Source organism: Chroicocephalus ridibundus, chromosome 3 (assembly GCF_963924245.1).
Source record: "Chroicocephalus ridibundus chromosome 3, bChrRid1.1, whole genome shotgun sequence".
NCBI lineage: Eukaryota > Metazoa > Chordata > Aves > Charadriiformes > Laridae > Chroicocephalus > Chroicocephalus ridibundus.
This window is the reverse complement of record NC_086286.1, coordinates 19,752,715-19,778,448: the sequence shown is the minus strand read 5'-3', so window position 1 is coordinate 19,778,448 and position 25,734 is coordinate 19,752,715. Positions and strand designations below refer to the sequence as shown.

Sequence of the window (25,734 nt, the reverse complement as noted above, 5' to 3'; positions counted from 1 at the left end):
CTACTGCTATGGGGAGATATGTGAGGACACAGCTACTTGTGGAAGAAAGGGTTCCCTCTCATCCTTTCAGTGGCAGCCAGGGCAGTAAACCCAGCTCACCAAGTTCTGCCTTCTGCTTTTGATCCCAGCCCTTCCTTCCACAAGCCATCCCCATCTCCCGGCCACAGCCACCTTCCCTGGGCTGCCTTAAAGTCTGAACAAAGCTTTAGGCTGAAGGGATGCTCCCTATCTTTTGCAACTGGCTCAAATTGCTGGCACCCACCAAGGGAGGATGGGGAGGCTCTGCAGTTTTGCTGCCTCTGGTCCTGGAAGCAGCATCAGTCTTGTCCACCCTTTGGGGACAGTACAGCAGGTGAGACAAGTAGAGGCTCAGTGAAGGAGATTTCACAGCCATTTTATATATATATATATATGCACATATATAAATAGCTCCACTCTTGCAAAGTAAAGTCAAAAGCAGGCTGAGGAACGCTCCTTATACGTCTTCTGATCACACCCTTCTCCTCCCCTCTAGCCACCATTACTTCCTCTGCATGGTCACGGTTCCCCCCTCCATGTTGGGAAACACTCGCTCCCCTCCTTCCAGGTGGACTTTGACCAAGCGTTCCCCTTGGGCTGGAGGACAAGTGAGACTCACAAGTGACCGCTTCTCAGCGTCCTATTAATCAGAGTCATGAAAAGAGGGGAGGAGAATCCTTCATTTCCCCATGGAGAGCTACCCACAGAGCACAGTGCAGTTACTTGGTCTCAATAGAGATTTTACTTGCACGGTTTTTCCACACAGAGCTGACAAACAAGGGCAGCAGGTAAAATGGGAGTCATGGCCCCCAGGACAGACATAATCTGCTGCACATGCATGGCGCAGGATCCCTCACTGCATTGCTTTGTCAGGTTGAAGGCCACACTTCAAAGGCAGGTGGGGGCTGAAATGTGTCTCTCGTACCAAATTATTTAGATGCCTAAATGCTTTTTTTGAACAGCTCTTGGGCTGCTGTTTTGACATGTTCTAAGGACTTCTTGTGACCATGCAGATTTATTTATCCTCTAGGCATTAGGCAGTTCAACTTAAGCTGTTAAGGTGTGTTCCTCTTCAAGTGTATTTATTCCCATGAATAGGTGAGCCAGAGCAACACATTACAGTTAAACTGTTGCCAAGTTTCCATGGTAGTATAAAATCTTTCTTTTTTGGTATGCGTTGCACTTTAGAACACTGAATTGGCTTGACTTTCCAGGGGTTCACAAACCTGTGAAATGTCTCTCCGGCCCTGTAGGCATCATCACTTAGGCAACACGTAAGCACAAGTTGATGCTTCAATGGCTTCCATTTGTTCTAACAGCCCATGGGATTTAAAGGATGGGTTTCCACAGCTTGTTGTTAGGAATGAGCTCAAACTAAAATCCACAGCTCAAGCACTACACTGCGCTTGGCAGGAGTTCAAAGATAATGTGTTGATCCTGTACCGCTCCACTCAATTTTGGATCAAACTTGCACCCAATGGCGCCACAACGCTCTTTGTGTTTCCTTTCTATGCTCTAAGCACTGAGGGCGGCAGAGGAGGGAGTTCTCAGTGTTTCAGCACTTCATGTCCGCCATACAAGCCCTGGCAGATGTGGCTGATTGGTGTTGCTGGCTGCTTTCATCCATCAAGCGGCAACAATGGGAAATGCGACTGTAAGATGCATTTCAGCATCTGAAATAGCCACTGCAAGCTGCATGGGGCTGAAGAGAGATGTACTGGGCAGGACAGACCCAGGCAGGGGTCTGGAGCACTGTGAAGGATACACAAAGAAACCAAGCTAACACTGTGACTGCAAAAGCAGAGGTTGACCAACAGTGAATGCCAAAACAACAAGTGACTGTCTGCTCTTAGATGCAGAGGATATTATAGTCCAGCCTCTAGCCCAAATCTTTCTTTTGCCTGCCTGAACTCTGCTTTCACAGAGTGTTTCACTGCACATGGACATGAAAGTTTCTGCAGTGGTCCCTTTATGCTGACTATTGCTGATGCCTAGCAGTTTTTTACTCAGAAACCTCTAAATCGGCAATAACTCCCATTCCTCTACCCTCCAGAAAGGATCTGTCTAGTTTACCTCCTTCCTGGAAGCATCCAAGGAGGCCAGGCCAGGCTTGTGGGCAGAAACATTTCATTTTGGGCTTATTTGACCCAAACACAGTTATCTCCAGGGCCAGCTTCTGGACGGCTCCACTGCTAGCCGAGACCTGAAGCTGCGACATCTCCATCCTGAAGCAGTTTCCTAAAAAGGATAGCATAGGATAGCGTATTTCAGTTGGAAGGGATGGATCTGATGAATCACCCCTTTTCACTTAGAGGAAAATGTGCGATGCCTAGCCCTGATGCAGGCTAGCAGGGAAACTCTGCCTTGGCGATGTCAGTGTGCACATGTGGCTGGGAGCACAGATGGGAATATTAACATTTTGCACAGTTGCAGTACTTTATATCCCCCCCACTTCTCCAGACATATATGTTAGAATGTCTGATGATGCTAAGACCACCTGGCTCACCCCCCTAGGCTGAGGTATCAGAAGCAGTATGGTCATTGCCTCCCCTAGCAGCCCCGGCCCCAAGCAGCCCCTCTAACCCTTCAGGCTACAGTCGCAGGTCACAGGGGGACAATTCCTGTGATATAGGAGTGTCACAGGAAGGTGTCCTCCCTGGCCAGGAAGGGTGGGTGAAGGGGTTGAACCAAGGGGTCTGGAGCTCCAGCTGGCTTGGGGAGTCAAGGCTGACTGCCTGAGGAGGGAAGATGTCGTCAGCCTCCTGTCCCTCCGCCCTGTCCCAGCTCCCGTCAGTCCTGCTTCTCCTACCCAGGCAGCTCTAGGAACGTGTGTCCAGCCAGACCAGACTGGGGACTGTGGGGTTAGCACTGGGGTAGGAGTGGGGATGTCAGGCAGACGTCCTCTGTAAAGACGCTGCCAGTCTTGATCAGAGGAGGATGGTGCATGCCATTGCCCCAAGGTATCGGAAGCCATCTCTGCTCCATTTACAGGACTCAAGCGCCTGAGTTCCCCGGGGTGGCTGTCCTCTTACCATCAGTGCTCCAGTTTTGGACTCAGTTTATAACCAGATGTTAGGCCGAATTTCTGTTGTAAAGGTAAAAACCACTGGTACCGAAGTGCCTTGGGCCGCGACCTCGCCGTGGGCTTTGTGCAGGCAGAACGCGCGCCTTGCTCACAGCAGCGGGGGCTCGGTCGCCAGCCCAAGCTGCCCCTGAAGAGGGTGTCCCCGCTTAGCCCTCCACAAGCCGCCTGCCTCCCCTCACTGCCCCCTCCACACCTGCCTTGTCTGCTTGCTATGCCAGCCTGGCTCGCCCCGGTCTGTCTCCTGCTTCACCCGGCTACCAACCGGCTGCCTCCAGCTTAGGTTGTGAGCTCTTCCAGCAGCGCTAGGGCCTCTAGGGACAGAAAACAGGGAGAGTGGGCACAGTGTCGCTGTATGCTGGGGGAAAATCTCCCGCTCCCTCTCCATCACGAGTTAAAGAGTTGCCTCCTTCCCTGGAAAGGGCTCGCTGAGCAAGGACAGAGGGCCTCCACAGCCCTTAGAGAGCAAGGAGGCGTTAGACCTGTCTGTTGAGAGCACCAGCCCCACGAGCATGTGGGGGAGGAGGACTTGCTGCAAAAATGGACATGTTCTTGATTGCTCAGCTGCTTTGGGGATTGATAATCTGGCTGCTGTTATTGCAAACCTTGGCATGTTTCAGGCTGTCCTCTCCTTCTACAGACTGACAGGCTGCAAACTGCCAGGGAGCCTGGAAAAACTCTGAGTCTAAAAAGGGGCACATTAACTGCCCAAGACAAACACCTCCTACCCTGTACTGAGGCTGCAGCAGGGACCGAACCTCCCCCCATGTCTCCCAGCCATGACAAGAGGAGGAGAAAGAGGACAGAACCTTACAGGATGGGTTACACCCAGCCTTTATGCCACTCTGATCCATGGGTCACCCCTGGGGACACAGCCACCTGCATCTGGGAGGAGGGACTGAACCCACCGTGTTTGTGGTTCCTCTAGTTGCAGGCATTAGCCTCTGAGTTGAAGGCGGGTTTCACAGAAGCAATGCAGGAGCTGTCGCGAATCCAGCATGGCGAGTATGCCCTGGAGGAGAAGGTCAAGAGCTGCCGCTGTGCCATGGAAGAAAAAGTGGCCGAGATGAAGAATTCCCTCAACACGTTCAAGGTAGGAGTGTGACTTGCTGGGGGGCTGCCTACCTGCCACACTAGCTCGGGTGGCATGGAGCAGCATTCCCCTGCCTCCATCAATCCTTCCTGCTTGTAAAGAAAATGAGCTGGCAATTGTTTCAGATGTATCTGGTGTGCTTCCTTTGGCTTTGTGCCTCCCCCAACTACTCCCACACATACATAACCCATGCCCTGGCCTGTTTAACCTTCTTGATGGGCCACGAGGCAGTGCTGCGAACTATCCTGGGGTACAAGCAACCCTTGCTCTGGGCTGCACGTGCAATGGGCATATGGCCTGTTCACAGGCTGCCACCGTGCCATACCTCTCCCTGGGTCAGGTCTCCTGCATTTCCTGCAGGAACCAAAGACACCGGGGAGCAGGGAATTAACACAAAACCCTAAAGCCTTTTGAAGTTGCATTCCCACACGGCTGGGAGGAAGTGCTGCCTGGTTTGATCTGGCCCAAGAGGATAAAGACAAAGGACGGGAGAGAGAGCCCAGCAAGAAGGCTTGATGTACGCTTTAAACCAGCCAGCATCTCCATGCAGAAACTGGATGACTGCCTGCGAGGAGGCAGGCAGAGAAACTGTTTTATTGTTTTTATGGTAAATTTTCCCCATGGGGTTTTGCTGAGTCAATAATACCTTGTGAAGTTAAAGAGGGCTGCTTACCGGAAAAGTCCGTTACTGACCCTGTGACAGGGAGAGACGGATGGCATCGGGCAAAAGGAGCCCTATGGTCCCAGATGAGCAAGGGAGACGACAAGAAGTGTAAGGGCACGCAGCAGAGGTTTAAAAACCACCAGAGGCAAGGTTATCCAGGACATTGTTATGGGGGAAAAAGGGGTTTTAAAATCCAGATACAAGGAATTATGCAAGCAACAGGAGGGATAAAGGCTGTTCTCCCTCTGCACCATGCCAATGTTGACTGTCCAAACATTGAGCTCCCAGTGACGCCACCTCCTTGCTCGGGGAAAATCCCTCTCCTTCGATTTACAAGAAACTCTTGAGTCTCTCCCCTCCATCCTGCTGCTCACTTTGATGAAACCTGCAGGAACTTCATCCATGAGAGCTCTACATCCGAGTAAGGCTCAGATGAAATGGCCTGAGGGTTGCTGAGGGAGGACGTACTGACAGGGATGTTATGGAGGGCCTCATTTCCTTAGGAAACGAGGCTAAAAAGGCAGCTCTAAGGCCTGATTGGCAAAAGCTTATACATGTGAGTGATGACACTGGGATCTCAACCAAATGCCATTAAAGGCAAATGCCCTCCCAGTGCTTTCAACTGGTGGTGGATGAAGCCCTGGGTCTCCATCTCCCACCAGTGCCTTAACCACGTGACGTTACGCTGCCTTGGGTGAGTTGCCTGTAGTTGAATTAAGGATTGCCGTGCTGTGCGTGGCATGTATTACACACACTGGACTTGGAAAGGAAGTGTGTCTAATTACAGAGCCACTCTCCACAGCACCCTGAAGCATGTCTAGTGCACACCAGCCCACATTCAAAGCTGTGCTATGTGAGGCTGATGGGCACCCTGGGAATGCTGTGGTTTTGCCTGTTTCTCAGGAGGAGCTCAGCGACGCAAAGTCAATGATTGAAGAAATCAGTGCCAAGCAGGAGGAAATGCAACAGAAAATTGAGCAGCTGCAGCAAGAGAAGCGGCGGGAATCACGGAAAGTGAAAGCTAAGTAAGGGCCCGAACTCCAGGCTTCCAGAAGTGCTAATTAGCAGTGGTGTCTGTTTTGTTCATGTCTTTATAGCTTAACTTCTTAATCTTTTCCTGGCTGGACATGTGTATCAATCCTGATTATTACTGGAAGCTCTAGCCTTCAGCTCACCCCAGGCTTTTAGACGCATACCCTATAGAGCAAATACAGCAGAAAATCACCAACACCTAACCGGGATTCCAACAGCAAAATAGCCTCAGCAGCTCTCAGGGAAAACAGGACCTGGCGAAACACACAGACCTGCTAGAGACATGTTGGGGCAGAAATACTGTCGAAAGCCAGGAGCCTTCACCATTACAAGCTATTGCTAAGCCACCGCCACCCAGACAATAGCACCGCAGTTTCCCCTTCCAAGCATGCAGGACTCAGCGGGCTCCTGATAGCACAGTCACGCTCTATTTTCCTGTCACCAGCCCTTTCTTCTCTGAGCATGTCACACAGGAGCATGTTTCCACACTGTCGCTGTGACGAAGCAGACACTTCACCCACCTTGGCCCTGATTAGCCTTCTTCTGAGAACAGTTCTGACGATGTGTACAGTTTGCCTTGATGCAAACACTCTGCAGATCTAGGCTAGCCCCTTAGCTAATTAAGCCATTCAATTAGATGAAAAAACGCTCTGCAAAAGAACAGATCTGAAATATCCTTCTCCTGTAGCCAGTGGACGTTAACTTTCAGAGCATTGTTCGTGAACTGCATCAAAGCCAACTCCATCAAAGCCAACTCATTTCCTGGTCTCTGCTGGAGTTGTCCTACTTCTGACTCTGTGCTTGTACTTATACTGGTGTCTGCCACAACTGTAGTGCAGGAGCTTCACCTGTAGCATTCATACTTTCCAACTGTCTCATTCTTTGTGTTTGTACAGAAGAGCACAGAAAGATGATCATGGGTCACAGACAGTGCCTACACCTCTCCAGGGCAGCCCATTTCGATCCATTAACCTCCCAGAACCTGTGCTGATCAATGAAGATTTTACAAGTCTTTTACACAACGTGACTTACGAAAAAGGTAGGAAATAGAGCCGGTAAACGCAGTGCCTTCCTCAGGAAAAAAAAAAAAAAAATCCAGAAAAAGGTCACTAGGGTAATAGGACACCAAGTTTTCCTCAGATGGCAGCAGCACAAAAGGAGAAGAGGGGTGCTCCCCTCGGCAGCACTGCTCCTGGGTCTGTGCACGCACGTCGGCACAGTGTCTCAGGATAGCAACCTCGGTGCTGGCCTGGATTCAGGAGATGCTGCTCTGTGAACATGGGCCCAAAAGCCATTGCCTGCCTCCACCAAGGAGAGGGAAGCAGGCTGGATCTTCTTCCCTGCAACGCTAGTGGCACAGACACAGAGTCAAGGAGGAGCCCCTGATAAAAATACTACAACCTGTGGATTTGTTCCCGTGTCAGGGAACAGGGCACAGAAGGGAGGATGACAGGGACTGGGCTGACAGAGGACGCGTGGTGTCATTAAGGGGCCATACCAGTGGTTGATTTGACAAGGGGACATGGGAGCTGGCACACATACACACAAGGCTACTAGTGTCACTGCTCCTTGCATATACACACTGACAGGAGAATCGCTGCCCCTTGTTAGCTGCAGAAGCTGCTAACTGATGGTGTTAGGGTTACACCTTGACCAGAAAAACACTGTCAACAGCCAAACAGTTGTGAAGGTTGGAATCAAAGAAAAGGTGATGGACCAGAGCCTTTTTTTCTATATTTAACTTTGGGGGTCTAAACTGGTCTATCACTCTCTTGCTGTTCAGACAGGAAGACACCAAAACCATACACATTTAAAATGTCAGCAGGGGCAGAGACTGGATGAAAACCATATGCTGTTTTCTAGTCTGTTCTGCTCAGAATCCATCCAGTCATGGCCCTGCTCTGAGGTGGTATGTTAGCCCTCTCCCTCACGTCCCTCTTGCACATCCAGCTCTCTCACCCACTTCTCCCACTGCTCCTTTCTTTCCAGTCATCTCACCCCTCCACTCTTCAATAAGCTGCTTTCCACTTGAAATGGCAGCTGTGTCTCTGTGTCAGGCCTCCATCCTCTTGTTCTGCTTGCTTGGGTGCCTTCTACGCAACGTGCACCTACCGAGCAAGGACAAGCCAAGACTTCCACTGCAGTCATACCGCACCAAGCACAACAGGGACCCCCACATTAGCCTGCCTGCAGCTGCTACTGCAACAAAGACCACAACAAAAGCCACAAGAGTAACGATGCTCCTTAGTGGGGATCTAACAGGGATGTTTCCGTAGCAAAAATGTGAAAGGAGGATGGATCTAATCATACTGATCTCCTAACTGGAAGATCTAACCATACTCACAGGGCTTGGCAGGAGAAGCCTGCTGTCTTCTCTTGTAAAGTTTCCCTTTGTTCTTCAACAGTGTCTGACACCAGGATCATGCCAATGGGAGAAGGAAGTGTGAAAGTCGTAGCAGGTCCAGGTAGGAAAATATCGAACTGTCCAAAAAACAGTAGGACAATGATTCAATTAGAGTGCTTGCTTTACTGCACTGAAGAAATGCTTTCAGGGAATGCATTTCATGGGAATGTCTTTCACTTTGCCATGTAACTCCATTTTCATACTTGCAGTTGAGACATGAGGGCAAACCTGCGTCCCTGACGTGCCAAAGGATTGACACTTGACAGCCTTCCTGCTGCTGCTTTCACAGGTTCTAAGTGCCTTTGCAGAAAGGAAGAATTGAGGCTTACTGATGTGGCAAAGAATAATGAGAGCACCATTTTGCCACTTGGGAAGAGATGGTCTTTGCAGTGACTACACACCAGTAGAACTGGTGAGCTGTTTATCTGCCCACCAGCTTCCACATTCCTTGTAGACATGTCTGAATAGTAACAGAGGAGTTTTTCTGGCAAAAATAAAAATTGGTCAGAAGTAAGAGAAGGGTATAGTAAGGGGACACTAAGGATCCTGGACAGCAAAAGGACACATGGGAACAACAATTAGATGTTTGCACTGTTCACTAGAAGCTCTCATTGTTCTGGATGGTTCTTTTGCTTGAATCCACTTGAAAAAAAAAAAAGAGAACAAAAACTACAGAAAATGGTTCATTGCAACTCAAAGTATTTGCAGTAAAGCAATTCCTACCCAATGGCTCTAATGCACCTGCACCCTCTCCTGCCTTCTCTGTGATTTAATAGCCTCAGACTATCAGTCCTGCTGCTGTGTATAATCACATCACACTAACAAAAATTTCAAAAGCCATGACAGTTTACATCCATTGAGAATGGCATTTAAATCCGAATTATAATAGTACTTTGTTTCTACAATACCTGCCAGTAAGTGTTATATTACCGAGTCCTGAAGTGTCCCAAAACCCTGAAGTGCAACCATACTTGGAATATGTTTTTATTTCCTAATGTGCACCTAATTTAGGACCTTATTTGGCCTGAAAAAAAATGCTGGAAGAGTGCAAACTTTGTTCTGCCAAAGTGCTGGCCAACTGCATTTCTGTTTGTAAATTAACACTACAAGGCTACAGCTCTTGCGAAGCACAGATAAAGCTTCAAACTCTCCTTCCAGTACTTCAAATGGATGATAATGCTTAGCTGCCTGCTGCAGTATAACCTGTCAACTGAGACGTCAAGATCCATACCACTGTTTGTCATTGCAGGAGCAGCCATAGAGACAGATGACAGCCTCAAGCCTCCCTTGACAACAGAGGGGCAGTCGAAAGCGCATCTGCCGTCAACAGTGTGGAAGCAGCCCAAGGACACCAAGGACTGGGGAGATGAATACATTTCCAAAGAGCAACCAGAGAGAGGGAAGGACATGGGCCAAGGCAGATACAGCTCAGCAGACAACATTATATGTGAGCCCTCTTTGGCTGGTAAGGACAGAGAGGGAAACTGGCTAGAGAGGCTCAAAGCTGCATTCACACCTGGTGTGAGCTGGGCGGTAATCAGCTTCTACAGAGGGAGACACACAAGCCAGTTTCTCCTGTTAGGGGGGAATGTCTCGGGGCCTCAGTATCCAAGACTTCTGGCCTTTGTGTTGGCTGGTCTGTGCCATTGGCAGAATCGCTCTGCACCCAGGACATGCGTTCTCCTTTCCAAGACCTGGCAGTTCAGAGTACTGATGGGACTGTGAGAGTGTAGTTGCTTAATTGGGTGAAAAATACTTCTCATTCTGCAGGAAAGTGGATGTGAATCCTTGGTATGAGTTGTTTTACCTTTGATTGCTTGTTTTGTTATTCTAAGAAAAAAAATGTATTCATAGGGAAAAACACATTCGCTTTGGAGCGTTCTTGGCAAACTGTGGCTGCAGTCGTGTCTGGGGCATGCTGTAACATCAGGCTAGAATTTTATATTTTAGGGAAAGTAGACACACAAAGACAAGATATTGGTGCCACTTTTTCACAGTTTCTCCTTTCATGATTTAATGTCAGATCACCAATCTAGCACGAGGCTGTCCCTGAGGTCAGCATTTCCTTATTTTTAAACTTAACCATTATCTTCTGGAAGCCAAAAGGCAGAACATCGCTTTGGAGCTGCTGGAGTCGGAAAGGAAATATGTCATCAACCTTTCCCTAATCCTGAAGATCAAGGCAACGTTGCAAGGGCCAGACGTGAAAAGAAGCACCAAAGAGAGAAGGTAATTGATTTAGTGTGCTCTCTCTTTCGTGGATTTTTCTCCAGTCAATATTCTTTCGGCATCATCCTCTCTCCCACTTTTCTTTCATCCACACAGAGATCTTTGAACACTTAGAGCTTATTTCTAGTTGAAAATTGGAGGCATTGGAAGGTTTTTGCATTAGTTAAAGACTTTCCTACCTGTCCTTGCATCTTGTCACCTTGCATCCCAAACTGTTTCACTTGTACTTCAGTCTCCTATTCTTCTTTCGCATGCCTCCTGCCTGTGTGGGAACAAAGCTTTATGCATTCACCGCCTCCTTCTCCCAGTCCAGAGCTCCAGCTCTAGAAGTTGCTCTGGGCATAAGCCCTGGGCTAGTGGCTGCCATCCATCAGGTATCGATATATACAGATACACACACGTATTTACACACAGATACAAGACCAGTGGGACTGACTCAGGTTAGCAGTTAAACCCAGCTCTTTGCAAAGGCCATCCCCTGTGTCAGCAATCTTAGATCCCAGGATGGGATAGCTCCTACAGCTCTCACCATTTACTCAGCTTTGGCATGGGAGTTCCTAGCCTCTAAGCACATTTGAGGAGCCCAGTCCTTGCTATCTCTCTCTTTTTTGGTCTTTCCACTGTCCCTAGGGAGTCCCAGATCCACAGAGTCACTTGACGGAAGTCCAGTGCGGGACATGTGGTCTATGGGTTGATGTGGACTCATTTAAGCAGTTACATGACACACACAGTTCAAACTGAAGCATGATAGTACAAAGTGAGTTTTTATTTTTACTGTTTTTCCCTGGGACCTTTCCATCTGGCAAAATATTTCAATATTTGACATCTTCACTCTGCTTCTGGATTAAATCAGCAAAAAATGACAGAAAGACAGTAGCACATTTTGACCAGCTCTGCATCAAAGGGTTAGCTTGTTAAAGGGCCTGACGAACGAGACAACATACAAAGCTGGGGAGCTCTCCTCGAAGCACTCTATGGGATGGCTGAGGACCATGGTCCTGCTTCATTAGCCACAGCAGTGTTGCCTCGGGATTTTTAGTTCTGCAAATTCCAGTCAGCTACACAATGCACTTGAGCGTTAGCCCAAGAAACCTTCAAAACACTGTAGTAATACCCTACTGGAGAGGGTACCTGCACATACATAGCAGCCAAAACAGGGCCTCATGGTGCAGTCAGGACTCCAACAGAAGCAGTTAATAATGCCTGCATTTAAAGCAAGCCTGTGCTGACCACCCATGAATACCCACTTCAGCAGTACATGCTTAGGGCTGAGTTTCTGCTCTGTGTAACCAATCTGATTATCATCTCCCTTCAGTTTCTTCCCCAACTCTCTGCGGTACCTGGTCCAGCAGCATGTCGATTTACTTCATGCTCTACAGGAGCGAGTCCTGAGCTGGCCACGACAAGGGATCCTAGGAGACATCTTCCTGAAATTAACAAACGACGAGGTATGTTACAGACCTCTCTAGACTCTTCTGCTGTGATTCATGATGTTTGTGCTGATGGCTCGCAGGTGGGCTGAGATACCTTGCAGCAGAGGGGCTGTGCTGTGAAGCTGTGGCTATGGTAAGGCCTTTCAGCCAGCCTCCTTTGAGCAGAGTCCTGGTGCATGGTAACCCCTTTGTCGCAGTACTTGGTTGGTCAGGGAGCCCACATGCCAGACACACCTGGGGGCAGGCAGCCATATAGCACAAGCCCTATAATAAATGCACAGGACGGAAACTTGGTTGCAGGAGCCACACATGTGCCTTGACAGCTTGGATGTCTGTATTCACAGTGAGGGCGTGAAAAAGGTGTGTTTGTTATGCTCCTCTTCCCCAACACACTTTGCTCAGAGTTATGACAAGTGGGTGGGCAGGTCCCTTATCCTATGTGGTTTGTAGCCCCAAGTAAAACAGCACCTTCTCAGGGTGAAGGTCTGCCCAATGCCAGTGAGCAGTGGGACCTCTCCTACAAGGATGTGTACAAACTCATCTGATGCTTTATAAATTTTAACCGTCTTAAATAAGAAAAGCTTCTTCCTCCCCAGCCTCACTATGCCTCCCATCTGCTATAAAACTTTATGTACTGTGCTCAACAGCTGAACACATTTTATTAAACAGTCTTTCTTGAGAAGACAGGCTGAGAGAGTTGGGGTTGTTCAGCCTGGAGAAGAGAAGGCTCTGGGGAGACTCCATAGCAGCTTTCCAGTATCTGAAGGGGGCCTACAGGAAAGCTGGAGAGGAACTTTTTACAAGGGCATGTAGCGGTAGGAGGAGGGGTAATGGCTTCAGACTGGAAGAGGGTAGATTTAGATTAGATATTAGGAAGAAATTCTTGACTGTGAGGGTGGTGAGACGCTGGCCCAGGTTGCCCAGAGAAGCTGTGGCTGCCCCATCCCTGGAGGTGTTCAAGGCCAGGCTGGATGGGGCTTTGAGCAGCCTGGTCTGGTGGGAGGTGTCCCTGCCCATGGCAGGGGGGGTGGAACTACATGATCTTTAAGGTCCCTTCCAACCCAAACCATTCTGTGATTCTATGAAGTCCCAAGCCCTGAAAGCTTCACGCAGCTAGTAGCTCTGCTGCACCAATGAGCTCCCAGGAGCGATGGTGGAGAAACAACAGTTTCTCATTCTGGCTGGATCCATGACCAAAAATCTCTCTTAAGTTTCTTTGTTCTTTTCTTTTTTTTCCATTTATAAGAATAATTTTCTGGACTACTATGTTGCTTACCTGAGGGACCTGCCAGAATGCATCTCTCTGATCCACGTGGTGATCCTGAAGGAGGTAAACTTCCTGCCTGCTTCACAGACACATAATGGCAACATGCAAGCCTGGATCTCTTCCTGTTATGCCTGCCCATGATAGGGCTCTTCTCTGCCAATCCACTTGTTCTGTTACCAAATGCCAGTTTTCCTAAACGTTGCCACGGCTGATGTGCACCTACAAAAGGCAGATTTAATGTGTTCGTCACTGTATGTAACCCAAGCTTTATTTCTCCTGTGACACGAAATGATGTCTCAGATCAAACCTCCCAGAAAGCTTGCCTATGCACATGCTATCCAGACCTGTCCCAGGCAAACAGTGTCTCCTGGAAAATGAAGGACTCATCCAAACAGGGAGAGCAAGAGCAAGGCTGTAAGTGCTTTAGAGAGAAAACAGTCTCTACTGTCCAGCTTCGGGTATTTAGTCTCACGCCCTTGATTCTTGGTTTAAACTAAGAAAGCTAAATATAAAGGTAGTTTTAAAGTGCAGTAACTAAACCACGCTATCTCGCTTCAGAGACATTTTAATTTAGAAGTAAATCTCATTTTGTTCAATTCATTCAGGCCTAAACTAAGAACTTCATTCTGAACAACAGTGTCTATCTGGGGTTTTCAGTGAAACTTAACTAGTGCACTTTAAACATATGTCCCTACTTAATTAGGCTGAGTGTCCCTCCTAGATAATCCCCAAACTAAGGAATTTCATCCTCAGGACTAGTATTGGTGGTAGCAGGAGTTGCAAATATCCCTTCCAGAAGGAAGATGAAGACCAGTGTACCGTCATGCACAACTGCCACTTGACTGGCGTGCTCCTGTGAACTGTTATTAAGTACTTACAGCGTTACTACTCGTTAAACCCCAGAACCATTTTGAAGCAGACATGTTTTATGGGTGGGAGAGACTCTGAAGTTGCTTTCTCTATTTCAGGTAGAAGAAGAAATCAAGTCTGATCTCTACATTTTGTTCTTCCATATAGTCCAGCGAATCCCTGAATACCTTATTCATCTACAGGTAGGGCCCCAGGATGGAAACTGTCTTGTTGAACTCTTATTACAACACGTGACTTTTAACTCAGAGCTGGTATTTGGGCCTGCGCAGGTACAGTGCTTCTGGCTAACCCAGTGGGCTCCCTGAAAAAAAAAAAACCTCTGAAAGGGAAAGCCAGATGAGAATGGCTTAATTTTCATCACTTTCACCTGAAGCTTGCTTCTATTTGGCAGTACATTCATTTGGCTTGACAGAACTAACTTGTCCCCTGGGAAACTGAAAGCTCTGCTGCCTGCCGCTCTGGGAGAACAGGAGGCCAGAGATGGGGCACATCTACTGTGAGCTCCAACCTAACTCCTGTGACAGAACTGGCCTCTTTGATGAGTGGTCCACATGCCTGTTAGCTGAGGGACTGAGAGGGCTAGAAGCTTGTAGGGCCCAACAATCTTTCCTACATAGAGCTTGCTGATACAGAGAGTTCTGGTTCACAGGAGGGTTAGCTGAATTGTACTAAAACATTTCAGACAAGGCAGGTGACATCGAAAGCAAGCCCTATAAAAACAAGAGATTGGTTTATTTATTCAATGCTAAACTCAACCAGTGCATCACCCACACATCCCATGATTACATTTACAGTGGTTACTTGCGTATTTGCACTGGAGTAGTAGGAGGCAGGCCCTGTCCAAGTCACTCAGAAACTGGTGCCACCTAGAAGAGCTCCCCCCGTGCTCCGACAGGGCAGTGCTATGGGCACTCCAGAGCACTAATCCATGGTCCCAATAGCACCTTCTCCCCAGAAAAGATTAGGACACCCTCCAAACAGCCTGCTCTCCCCTCTGTGCCCCAGAACGTCCTGAAGTTCACGGAGCAAGAGCATCCTGACTATTACCTGCTGCTGGTGTGTGTGCAGCGCCTCCGGGTTTTCATCTCACACTATAGCCTCCTCTTCCAATGCAATGAAGACCTGCTTATACAGAAGAGGAAAAAGCTGAAGAAGTAAGCACAACATCAGCTCATTCTCTCTGTCACCAGGGAAAGGGAGGTGTGGGGGAAAGCTGGAAACAGGGGGTTTAGGTCCAGGCAAGATCGACAGGCACATTGCTCTGTTGAAATAAAACAAAGCCCTTTGCACATGAATACTGCAGAAGGCCCACTATCGGCATTTGTCCTCCAAGTTGAGGTCAGATTTGGGGCGGGCCCTTGTGTCTAACTCTGAGAGTGACAGGAAAATCAGTTTAATCCTTCTAAACATAGCAGCCACGTTTTCCATGGGAACATTTGATTCCTTAAAGCGACAGCAAAGTCACTCCCCAGTGGGAGAACACACGAGGGCTGTTTTGGCAGCTCGGGGCCCTGGTGAATGCCAGGTCTGTTGCCTGCAGCCCTCATAGGCTAAGACTGCAAAGGAATAGTGTTATCTTATTTTACTGGGGGAGTGGGGTGGGAGAAACGAAAGCCTCCAATAACGTGTTTGAGATGAACCGTGATAGAAATGACCCTGAACGTAGATTCTCAAGTTGTGGTTCAGAAAAGTTCCTTGAAATCAAGACTTTTTATGAAAATCACAATCTGGTTGCCTTTGCTCCTTGTAATGATTCACTGGGGATGTAGGACAAGATCAAACTTCAAGGAAAGCTTCCAAATATGGAGGGTGGTAAAGGGCTGGAGCAGACTGCTGGGGAGGGACTGCCATCAGGAGAGGCATTAAGAACAGGACAGAAAGCAGGACGCCCTGCTGACTGGGACCGACTAGGTGGAACAGGTCTTTCCTTGGGGCGGGAACAAGTGAATGGGAATATTAAGGTCCCTCCCAGCCCTGTTTTCTGTGATTCTACATGCTCGTGCTCATTCCCTGCCTTATTTCTTAGCACGACGATGGATTTCTCCTCCCTCAGGTCATCCCTGGTGAAGCTGTACAAAGGTCTCACCTCTCAGTGTACAAGCCAAGAGGTTTCTCCAACACCCAGTGCGACATCTATCCGGGACAGTGGGATCCACTCTGAAGAGACAATACAGTCGTTCCCACCAGCACCTTCCTCTGGCACGACAACCCCGTAAGCCTATTGTCCTAGTAGAAGGCTTTCAAAGTAGGCTGAAAACTCTCTCTTCACCCATACTATGCCAGTGACACTAGGCAGTTACAGACTGCCATTTCCAAGACTACTCCCTGTGTATGTGCAGAGAAATTAAGGGCTAGCTCCTTCCTGCTATCCGCTACCGTGTGGCTTACAAGCAGGAAACATTTCAGAGCTCTACCCAGGGCTGTCGATGCTCTTTGCTAGCTTTCTTAAGAGTTTACCAGGGAGGTCATTTATTGGTGTAGGCCTGGCAATAGCCTGGCCTGGCTAGTCTCAGACTAGCAAAAAAAGTACTTTTCCACACAGCACACTATCACAAGATCTAAGTACAAATGGATCAAAAAAGACACAAGACTCATTCAAGAAAGACAGGGCTGCTGGTAGCACCCAGTAAAATCTTTGGCCGTTTCTAGCCTACTGATAGGCGCCAACTGAGATGATGATCAAAGAAGCACATTAGACTTGCCTTCTTTCTTATGTCAGCAATTTGTGGCTGTTGTGCCTCCTTACATCGTTTGACACTAACAAGAAGAGCTTAGCTTCATCATTCTGAGCTCCCCTCAAGTGGCAGTGTTATTAGTCAATCTCTAGCCTCCTCCTCACCAGACTACCCAAGCCGATCTCCCTCCCTTCACAAATGTGATGCACCAGGCCCCCATCTTGGTAGCCTCAGCTGGTGCCTTCCCAGTTTCCCCACATTCATCCTGAACTGAGGACCCAACATGGGTCCAGGTGGGGCCTCATCAGCACTGAACAGAAGTGGGCAGAATAACTCCCCAGGCCTGGCTGGCCATGCAGTTACTAATACAGCTCAGGTCAGGGTTTGTCTTGTCTGCCACAAGAGTATGCTGTCAGCTCGTCTTTACATTGGCATTGGCTATAACCCCAAGTTCATACAAGGGCTGCTGCTCAACCCACATCTCCCAGCCTGGTCTGATGCATGGGGTTATCCTGCCCCAGATGCAGAGCTCTGCACATCTTGAACATCACAAGGTTTCTGTTCCCCCACTCCATTCGTTATGTCCCCAGAAGATGGCAGTGGGACTTTCCTGACTAGCAGTCGTTAAGGCTTGTGGTACAGACCCTGCACCTAATACCTCATCCAATGCAGTACTCCGTGCTAACTTACCTGGAACACACGGAGGGTAGGAGCCCTCCAAGTACTCCTGACACACTTCTGAGGACAGAGTCACCCTACCCAAGAGAGAAACCTTGCCCAGGGAACCTTGTCCACCTGAAAAGACAATCAGACCACAGGAAAGCAAGACACAGCCCCTACATTACAGAAAGAGAAGAAAAGTAAAAATCCAAAATGCAGATGAATCCAAAATGCTGAAAATGAGAGAGATGGAGCAGTTGGCTTCTCACCTCAGTTTCTATTCCTTTCATGGTGTAGAGCGTAAAAGTCAGCCAAAGCTACTGGATAAGCAGTTCTACCCCTGCAAGTTTGCTCCTGCTTAACCCAGCCAGGCAATTTAAATTAATAACAGCTCTGTTACTGTATTCCAAGATACGAAAATACCTCTTGGCCTTACAAGGAAGAGAATGGGGTTGGGGGAGTGAGGCGGGAGTGGGGCTTGTCATGCCGTCTCTTGGTCATCCTTTGGTATTCCACTTCCTTCTGTTTTTGTTTTGTTTTGTTTCTTATTTTAAGGCATTTGATGCCCCAGATGAAGAAACCCCAGCCAACCGTGATGGAGAACATCCAGGCTGTAAAGCCCCCTGACTGGGAAATGGAAAGTAGAAAACATGAGAGGCCAGAGAACATCCTTGCATCCTCTCAGCTCACAGAGCAGGAACTCAAGGCTCTGACAGCCCCGTTACAATCCATCCCTGAAATGGAGTATGAAGCACCACCAGCTGATGCAGTGGGAAACACTGAGAGAGCCATCAGGACCTCTGTAGAGCTGCTGCAGGATGCGAGGAACTTTGCGCCAAGCTACGAAGAGTTTGAGTACCCTGGGGAGGTTTTCACCCTGCCAGGCCCCTATGAAGATGATGCCTTCCAAAACCTCGCTCTCTTTGAGAATTGCTCCCCGGCCTCTTCCGAGTCCAGCTTAGACATTTGCTTCCTTAGGCCTGTTAACTTCACGTCAGAACCAGAGAGGACAGATCATGCCTTACAGCCATTGCCTAAGAGCTGCACTCCTGTAAGCAGCAGTACTTACAAGCGTGAGATGTTCCACAGCAAAGGCAAGCAGCTGAGCAGGTCTCTGAAGGAGCTGCCGAGGAGCGCTGAGGGCGTGAGCACCAGACTCTACAGCACACGGAGCAGCAGTGGGAGCCGGCTGCAGCAGAAGCAGGAGAGGAATGTCCAGCCTCACATGATCTCAGCCTCATCTCGAAGCTCCCAAAGGAGCTACTTTCCCCCCCAGAGAGGAGCGGGTGAAAAACAGAGCTTTTTGGAAGTAAGGAGGCTTAAATAGGAAGAGAAAAAAAAAAGGCACGTGGTGGTGCAGAAGCAGCGTCAGCAGCAGGAGAAAGATATGAGATACAGTTAGGGCAGAACAAGCCAAAATAGCTTTCAAGTCCACACGTTCAAAGTCCTCATCTGCATGTACATGCCCAGAGGAGAGAGACAAGACAGCTCCTTTTCACACACACATCTTTCCCAGGGGTGAGCATGGGCTTGAGGCATGCAGCTGGCTGAGTGACAGCTAGAACACCCTTGAGACAAGCTAGCCCCTCATGTGTCTCTAGCTGTCACCAAGCTTCCCCCACAAGTTAATGTTGTATCTGATCAGTCACTAAGTACGCACAAAGCTGTCTGAAATTAGTGCTACGGTGGCACCCAGTTAGAAAGGTGCCTTTCCACCCGCTGTGAGGAGTGACGAGTTAAGAAAATCAATGGATTTAGTATCAGATCCTCAGCCAGTGTAAATCAGCATGACTTGGCTGAACTCAGCCCATTTACACCAGCAAGGATCTGGTCTGTGGGTTTTGTTTCACCTGCCTTTGTTGCATGTATTGTAGAACCATACTAAAGTCTGTGAGAAAAATAAACCAGAGCCCAGCAAACGCGTCTCTCGGACAACCACTGTCACGGCAGGCTGCACTCTAGCCCTTCAGGGACACCAGGTCTTACAGGAACAATATTTCTGTAGTCTGCAGTACCTGTTCAGAGTCAGCTTTGAGCTGTCACAGTCAGGTGGGAAGATGCTCTTCACACTTCCTGGGGAAGAGGCCGAGGGTGCTGTGAGGTGCTTTGCTAGTTCTCTCAGTACTGTCTGGAGAAACACCCTCCTCTTAAAATGAGGCAAGACGTAGGTGAGGCTGTAGATGCAGATGATGATGGGAATAAGGTTCCAACAGCCTGACTGAAAAGACAGCAAGGAAACATTGAAGGAAAAGAGAAAAAAGCCTAGGGAGTGAAGGAGGTGGTGGACGGCCAAGCAGGGGAGATGAGGCAGAGGGAGAAGAGCCATGGGGACGCAGCCTGTGGGGAGCCTGTGAGCTCTTTGGCACTCACCTGCACAGAGCTATGGCCTGCAGCAGGGCGCAAATGTGGAGCTAGTCCAGAACTGCAGGACACCTTCTCCCCCACAGAGCAAAGGAGACTACCATGGCAGCGGTGGGCAGAACTGGAGAAAAGGGCCTCGTCCAGAGCCTTGCTGGGAGGAACTCAGCACTATCCTGAAAGGGGGAGACATCTTTTAGTGGCACGTTTACCGCAAGGTGTATGTGCTAATGAAGGCTTCTGCCCTGTAGATATAAAACCAGGCAGCAGCAGAGCCAACGGAAAAGTCTTTCGCACTGTATCAGCTCAAGAAGCCTGAAGGCTCCCTGCCCCAGGGTAAACAGAGCTCATGAGCAAGGAGAGGGTGCAAAGTTCTTTCAAGTCCCCATGCTGGCTGGCTTGCTCCCTCGTTGGCAAAAGGGGCTAGTAAGCTCCCCCTAAACAAAAAGCTTAGCAAGGAAAGCTCCAGTTCCCTCTAACAATGCTTATCCCTCTACTCCTCTGCCACTGCCTCAGAGCCAGCAACACGCACTCTGCAGAGGTACCAGTGCTGCCCAGTCCTGGGTGACCTGTTGTCTCCCAGCCTTGCCAGCACCTCCTCACCCATCAGGTCCCTCCTAGCACAGAGAGAGAGAGAGAAAAGGGGACAAGGATGTGAGGTTGCAAATGCTGGTTAAATTGTCTTTTCCCTTTTAGGAGCTCCATGCAGAAGACAACACCAGGTTCTGCCAGAAGGATGACAATGAGCAAACATCCTTCAGCGACCACAACCCACGGCACGAGCCCAAGGGGGGTTTCCGGAGCTCCTTCCGCAAGCTCTTCAAAAAGAAATAAGCAGCCCCAAGAAAGGCAGGCCACAGCCTAAGCGCGACAGTGCTTCCCCAGGTCCCCGAGGGTGGAGACAGACAGCGAGGCCCCAAGATGCCCCCTGACTAACACAGTAGGTGGAGGGGTGGGGGAGAGGAGACTGTCACAACTGCCTTACAAACGCATCCTGCTCTTCCTAGCACAGGGCAGGGCCAGGCTATGGGTTGAAGTGGAGCTCAGCCAGCAGGTCCAATAAGCACAGGAACTTGCTAGCTTTCACCCCTGCCTGACTTAGCTTTCCTTGGAGTTTTGGAAAGCTTTGGCCGAATCCCACTATCTTCTCCTCCCCCTCATCCCCCAACACTGTTTGATTTGCCATACATCTTTGACCTTCCAAATTCAAGCCAGTTCTAATTCGGGCTCACCCACAACAGAGGGGTTACCTCTGCAGCCCTGGCATCCTGGCCAGAAGTCTGAAATTTCCCTCTTTCCTGCAGTTTCCAAAAGAAAAAACACCATCAAAGATGTCTTCCAGGAGGCCAGCTCGCATTACCCTGCTGGTTTGAGGTCTAATAAGCATCAGCTGAAGCACCTGGGCTTTGTACTGCTTAATCAGCAGCATCCTTTCTTTTGGACTTCCATCAGTCCCCAAAATTCTCCTTCACCTCTTCTGTGGCGTGCTGTTTCTTGAATTGCCTCCTGCTGTATGAATCTCTGCTCCTGCTGTCGGAATTGCCTGTGTCTCCAGGCAGGCGATGCAGGCTGAGCTCAGGGCCTGCCACAAGAGACAGAGACTTTTCTCCACCCTAACCCCACCATGGATCGATGCAGACACTGACACAGTCAACCAGTGTCCTGGCTCCTGGTCTGTAATACACCTGAAATACTCTTCGCTAACTCTCTTCGGCCTGAAACCACCTAACAAGCCCTGTCATGTGCAGCACCCTGCTTTGGGGCAGTTCTAGCTAAAATTAAGGCAACAGGGCAGGAAAGTTGATGATGCCCCATGTTTAAAGTCACAAGCCCGCCTTCTTGTGCAAGGATGCTCTTCCTCCCACAACAATGCCAGACACATCCTTCTCTCATCTCGACATGACAAACCCTCAGTAACGCTGTTCTCTGCAGAAGACTACAGCTTTTCTTAAAAGGAAAGTATGGAGAGAAATACAGCCCTCTGGTGCGATAACCACATCACACCCCAGCAGCAAGAGCACCATCGGCACAGGGCTGTGGTGTCAGCTGAAGCTGGGGCACGCCGAGGGCAGTTTCAAGAGGAAATGTGGTTTTTATCACCTGTTTTGGCAGGGTTGGGACACTCGTCTGTCACAAAGAACAGTTTCACCTGAAGAGGTTGTGGACTGCCTCTGCGGGACCAACAGCAATGTCTCTGGGGAAATACGCCAGGCTGTGAGGTTAGGCTCTTGGGACTGCAACACCACTGCAAGGGCGACTGAATCTGGTGCCAAGAGAAGAGCGCCCATGGTGCTGCATGGCTCTCCTGGCAGCAGCAACGGTACAGGAAGGGCCTAGAGCAGGTGTCCTTGGCTGCAGCAGCGAGGACGCACTGCAGACGCAGGGCCTATAGCTCTCCCATAACGTTGACTGACCTGCACCTACCACCTGCTTTTCCTCCCCTGGTGGAGGCAGAGAGATGCGTGTGAAAAGCGTTATCCAACCTAAGGCAGACAAAATCCATCCTTTATCTCAATCACAGTTTTCCCAACATTTCAAGAAAGTGACCAAGAAAAACCCCAGAGATTGAAATGTTTTAGCTGATGCCTGCCCCCTAGATTTTACTGGGCCAAAAATCCACTACTTCTCCTTACAAAGAGGAAAAAAGTATCATCCTTCCCCCCTTTCCCAGCTTTTAGAAACTATTCTGGGAGTATTATTTTTTTTTTAATCTAAGGTTTTTAATGACAAAAAAACTTCCATCTCTTTCCTTTCCCTCACATCCTCATTAAATTACAAATTCCCTGGCCCTTCCCAGTCAGGGCTCCTCCATGCTGACCAGCCACTGCACCACAAAGACCCTTCCTAGGACTTTGCAGCGTTCAGTCAGACAGTGCAGGGCCAGCACAGAAATACGTATGAAGAGCCAGATACTTGTAACTGAAGCATCAGCAAAGCCTGTTTGTTCTGCAAAGGAATCAGCCATAGACAGACCTATCTGTCCATGGAACCAGAGTTTGATCAATATGGACGAGTTTCCATTGTAATGCACTGATGCTGTCAAGGGCTCTGATGCTTGTGTTTTTGGTCTCATATATAACAACACTTCTTCATAAAACGAACTTGCTCCTCACACCTGCCAGGCAGATGCCAGGACAGAAACAGGACAAGGGGAAAACCTACCTGCTAACATCTCCTGGGTGAGGAAACCCTTCCGAAGTGGCAGACCCTTGCTTGTAAAATGCACGTGGATTTTAGCTTCTGTTTTAGTGATTTAAGGCATGGTCAGAACTGATGGTTATTTCTTTCTGATCCTGTATGAGTTCTTACTTCCAGGCTTATACTTATCATTTGAGATGTCCCTGTACCTGCTCAGAATCTGCAAATGTGAATAAAATGAATGAATGATGCTCAGCACCACACAGAAACACACAAACTCTTGCAGGATCCGACCCAACTTCACCTTTAGTGTACATGTGTGTTCTGGATTATTTTTCTTCCTGTGCCAAATAAATGTTGCTTTTAAATAACACTGTTGTCTCCTTTGACTGAATCAGCCATAAGGCTGCATCCATTAAAAGAAGAAACACGTGTTTCTCAGGTCCCTTTCTGAGGCAACATTACTTACAAAATCCTGTTCCCCAGCACACACAGGCATGCAAGAAGACTGTTTACACACACCTGGTTCCAAGACTCTTACCCAGCACTCAGCTGACTCACTCTCTAGGAGTCTGGTCAAGATCCTGTCTGCTGGTGTAGCTCATTTCTTCAGCTCCTTCCCCCATCTCCCTTTACTCCTTCTGCTGCTTCTGTTACAGACACATGAGCTTTCACACAAAAATCCCGTGAGCCTCCTCCACTGACATACACACCACTGTAATTTCAACTGTCCAACTCTGCACGAGATCTTAACATTTTCCTGTATATCATAAATGCCTGTCACATACCAAGTTTTTAAAAAAATTTAATTCCAGTTCTGACTATCAACACTATCTCACCTTTGCCACGTTCTCAGCAGGTCCAAAACAATGACACCACAAACAGGGACAACTCAGCCCGTGGTGCTCACACCTCCCCATGCCATGCAGCACCTGCAAGCGTGTGTAGCATTCCTCCCACCGCTCTGTAGCTCCCCGCAGCGTTGTGTCACTTGAGGACAGTGATATAGGAGATTAGAGTATGCCAGCGGAGCTTTCAATCAACAGCCCAAATGGAGTTTTACTCCCGTGCAAATCTACTGGGATGTTTCCCTCCTCAAATCCCCTTCAATCACACGGATGCAATGCCTATCAGTTAGCTGCTGGGGAACTGCCAGCGCCTGAGACAGCCCCGAACAGGACACACCGTCATTGTGGCTGTGACTCTTCTAGATCATCTCTCCACGGCTACTCTCCCTGCTTAAGTCAGCCACCCTGGACTCTCCTCTGATAATGGGTAACTTTGACTTTCAGTGCTGGTCAAACATACCCTCTCACCACTTCATTCCTCTAAGCCAGCATAACTGAGGCTACTTCCAAGTTCATATAATTTAGGCATTTTCTCCTACTTTTTTTCCCTAGAGCTGCAATGTATCCCGGCTTCCTCTACAAGTTCGTAGAGTATTTTCACCTCAGTACAAGTCACGTACACATACAAGTATAAATATTCCTCAGTAAGGGGAAAAAGCACTGTCCTGGTTTGAGCGACAGAGGATTAAATTCTCTTTTAGTAATTTTACTTTTCAGTAAGGTCTCTTCTAATTTTTAGGGAAAACTGCACTTTTAGAAGACTCTAGTCTTTGAATTGGTGAAAATATTTACTTTATAGCCAGCTAGACTATGTGGGTTTCAAGGCCTCAGTGGTTTTGAGCTAGCCAGGTGCAGGGATGAGGAGGAGACTCGACCCAGGCTGGCCAACAGGATTATTTCATACCATGAACGTCACATTCAACATAAATTGGAAAGTTTGCTAGGGAATTTTTTTCTCTTCCTTGATGGCAGCGATCCTGAGAACTCCTTGCCCCAGTGCTGGACCCCTGAGCCCTTCCCTTCCTCCCAAAGCCGCAGCGCTCGCAGTGTCCCACATCTGCTGTCCCCTGCTGGGAGTGCACAGCTTCCTGCTGACGGAATGGGCTGAGTATAATCCTCGTGTATTTTATATTGGTATCATGATCAATACTGGTTCTTTAGTATTATTAATGCTACTTTTTTAGTCTTATTCTATTAAATCTGTTTACATTTCAACCCTCAGGTTTCCTTGTTTTTTTCCAATTCCCCTTCTCGTTTGGGGAGGGGTCATTGGATGATAGAATAATTGTCTAAATGACAATAAACTGCTGCAGGTTCTTCAAACCATAACCACCACTGCAACTGGACCCAAGGAATCCAGTTGCTTTTTCCAAACTCTACACCAAGTTGTTAAGGCCCCTTGCTCATGCCTAAACAGGAGAGGAGCTGCGGCATGCACAGTACTGGCCACTGGTTTTGCGGGGTGACTAGATGGAGGAGGCTATGTGAATATTAAGCAGTTTCTACTTGCTAGTGGTTTTCATTTATTCACTCTGTTATTTGAAAGCAGGTATTTTGCCTATTGCCAGATACAAGATATGAAACATAACGTCCCTTTCTTTACTGTGATCTGATTCAACAAGGAGACGAGATGCAGGCTCTACCTAAAAATTGCCTGCCTAAAAAATTCACGCAGTAAAATTAAAGAGACAGCATTTACCCGTCGCTTGCAGATCCTTTGACGCAGTAAATTGTAACAGAAAGCTGCAGAGCTGGAGTAACACCTACCATGAATAATCCTGTGGCAGAGAACACCAGAGTTAAAAGATGCTATTTTGTGTCCACTACTGTAAGTACACCTTGCTTACTTGTCTTTTACTCTGTATGGTTTCTCTGCTCACAAGCAACTTTGTCTTTTAGTATTTTTACTATCCTGAGCAAAATCTACATCTGTAACTGACTCATGATTGTCCTTAATGTAAAG

At 48.4% G+C, this 25,734-nt stretch overlaps 1 protein-coding gene across 7 annotated transcripts in view; it reads left to right on the top strand.

Annotated features, from left to right (window-relative positions):
• ARHGEF33 (Rho guanine nucleotide exchange factor 33) overlaps positions 1-23,265 on the top strand; it is a 35,153-nt gene extending 11,888 nt beyond the window's left edge. For 3 of the 7 annotated variants that reach the window (XM_063328283.1, XM_063328281.1, XM_063328280.1), the window contains 14 exons: positions 3,010-3,114; positions 4,029-4,193; positions 5,761-5,882; positions 6,786-6,928; positions 8,295-8,354; positions 9,543-9,758; positions 10,393-10,522; positions 11,838-11,970; positions 13,202-13,285; positions 14,191-14,274; positions 15,098-15,246; positions 16,119-16,304; positions 17,983-18,736; positions 20,482-23,265. In XM_063328283.1, the coding sequence (XP_063184353.1) occupies positions 3,088-3,114; positions 4,029-4,193; positions 5,761-5,882; positions 6,786-6,928; positions 8,295-8,354; positions 9,543-9,758; positions 10,393-10,522; positions 11,838-11,970; positions 13,202-13,285; positions 14,191-14,274; positions 15,098-15,246; positions 16,119-16,304; positions 17,983-18,736; positions 20,482-20,619 (2,391 nt within the window). In that variant the 5' untranslated portion in view covers positions 3,010-3,087 and the 3' untranslated portion in view covers positions 20,620-23,265. The remainder of the gene's footprint in view (positions 1-3,009; positions 3,115-4,028; positions 4,194-5,760; positions 5,883-6,785; positions 6,929-8,294; positions 8,355-9,542; positions 9,759-10,392; positions 10,523-11,837; positions 11,971-13,201; positions 13,286-14,190; positions 14,275-15,097; positions 15,247-16,118; positions 16,305-17,982; positions 18,737-20,481) is intronic. The other 4 variants (XM_063328284.1, XM_063328279.1, XM_063328277.1 and 1 more) reach the window with 2 other exon arrangements.
• The last annotated feature ends 2,469 nt before the right edge of the window (positions 23,266-25,734 follow it).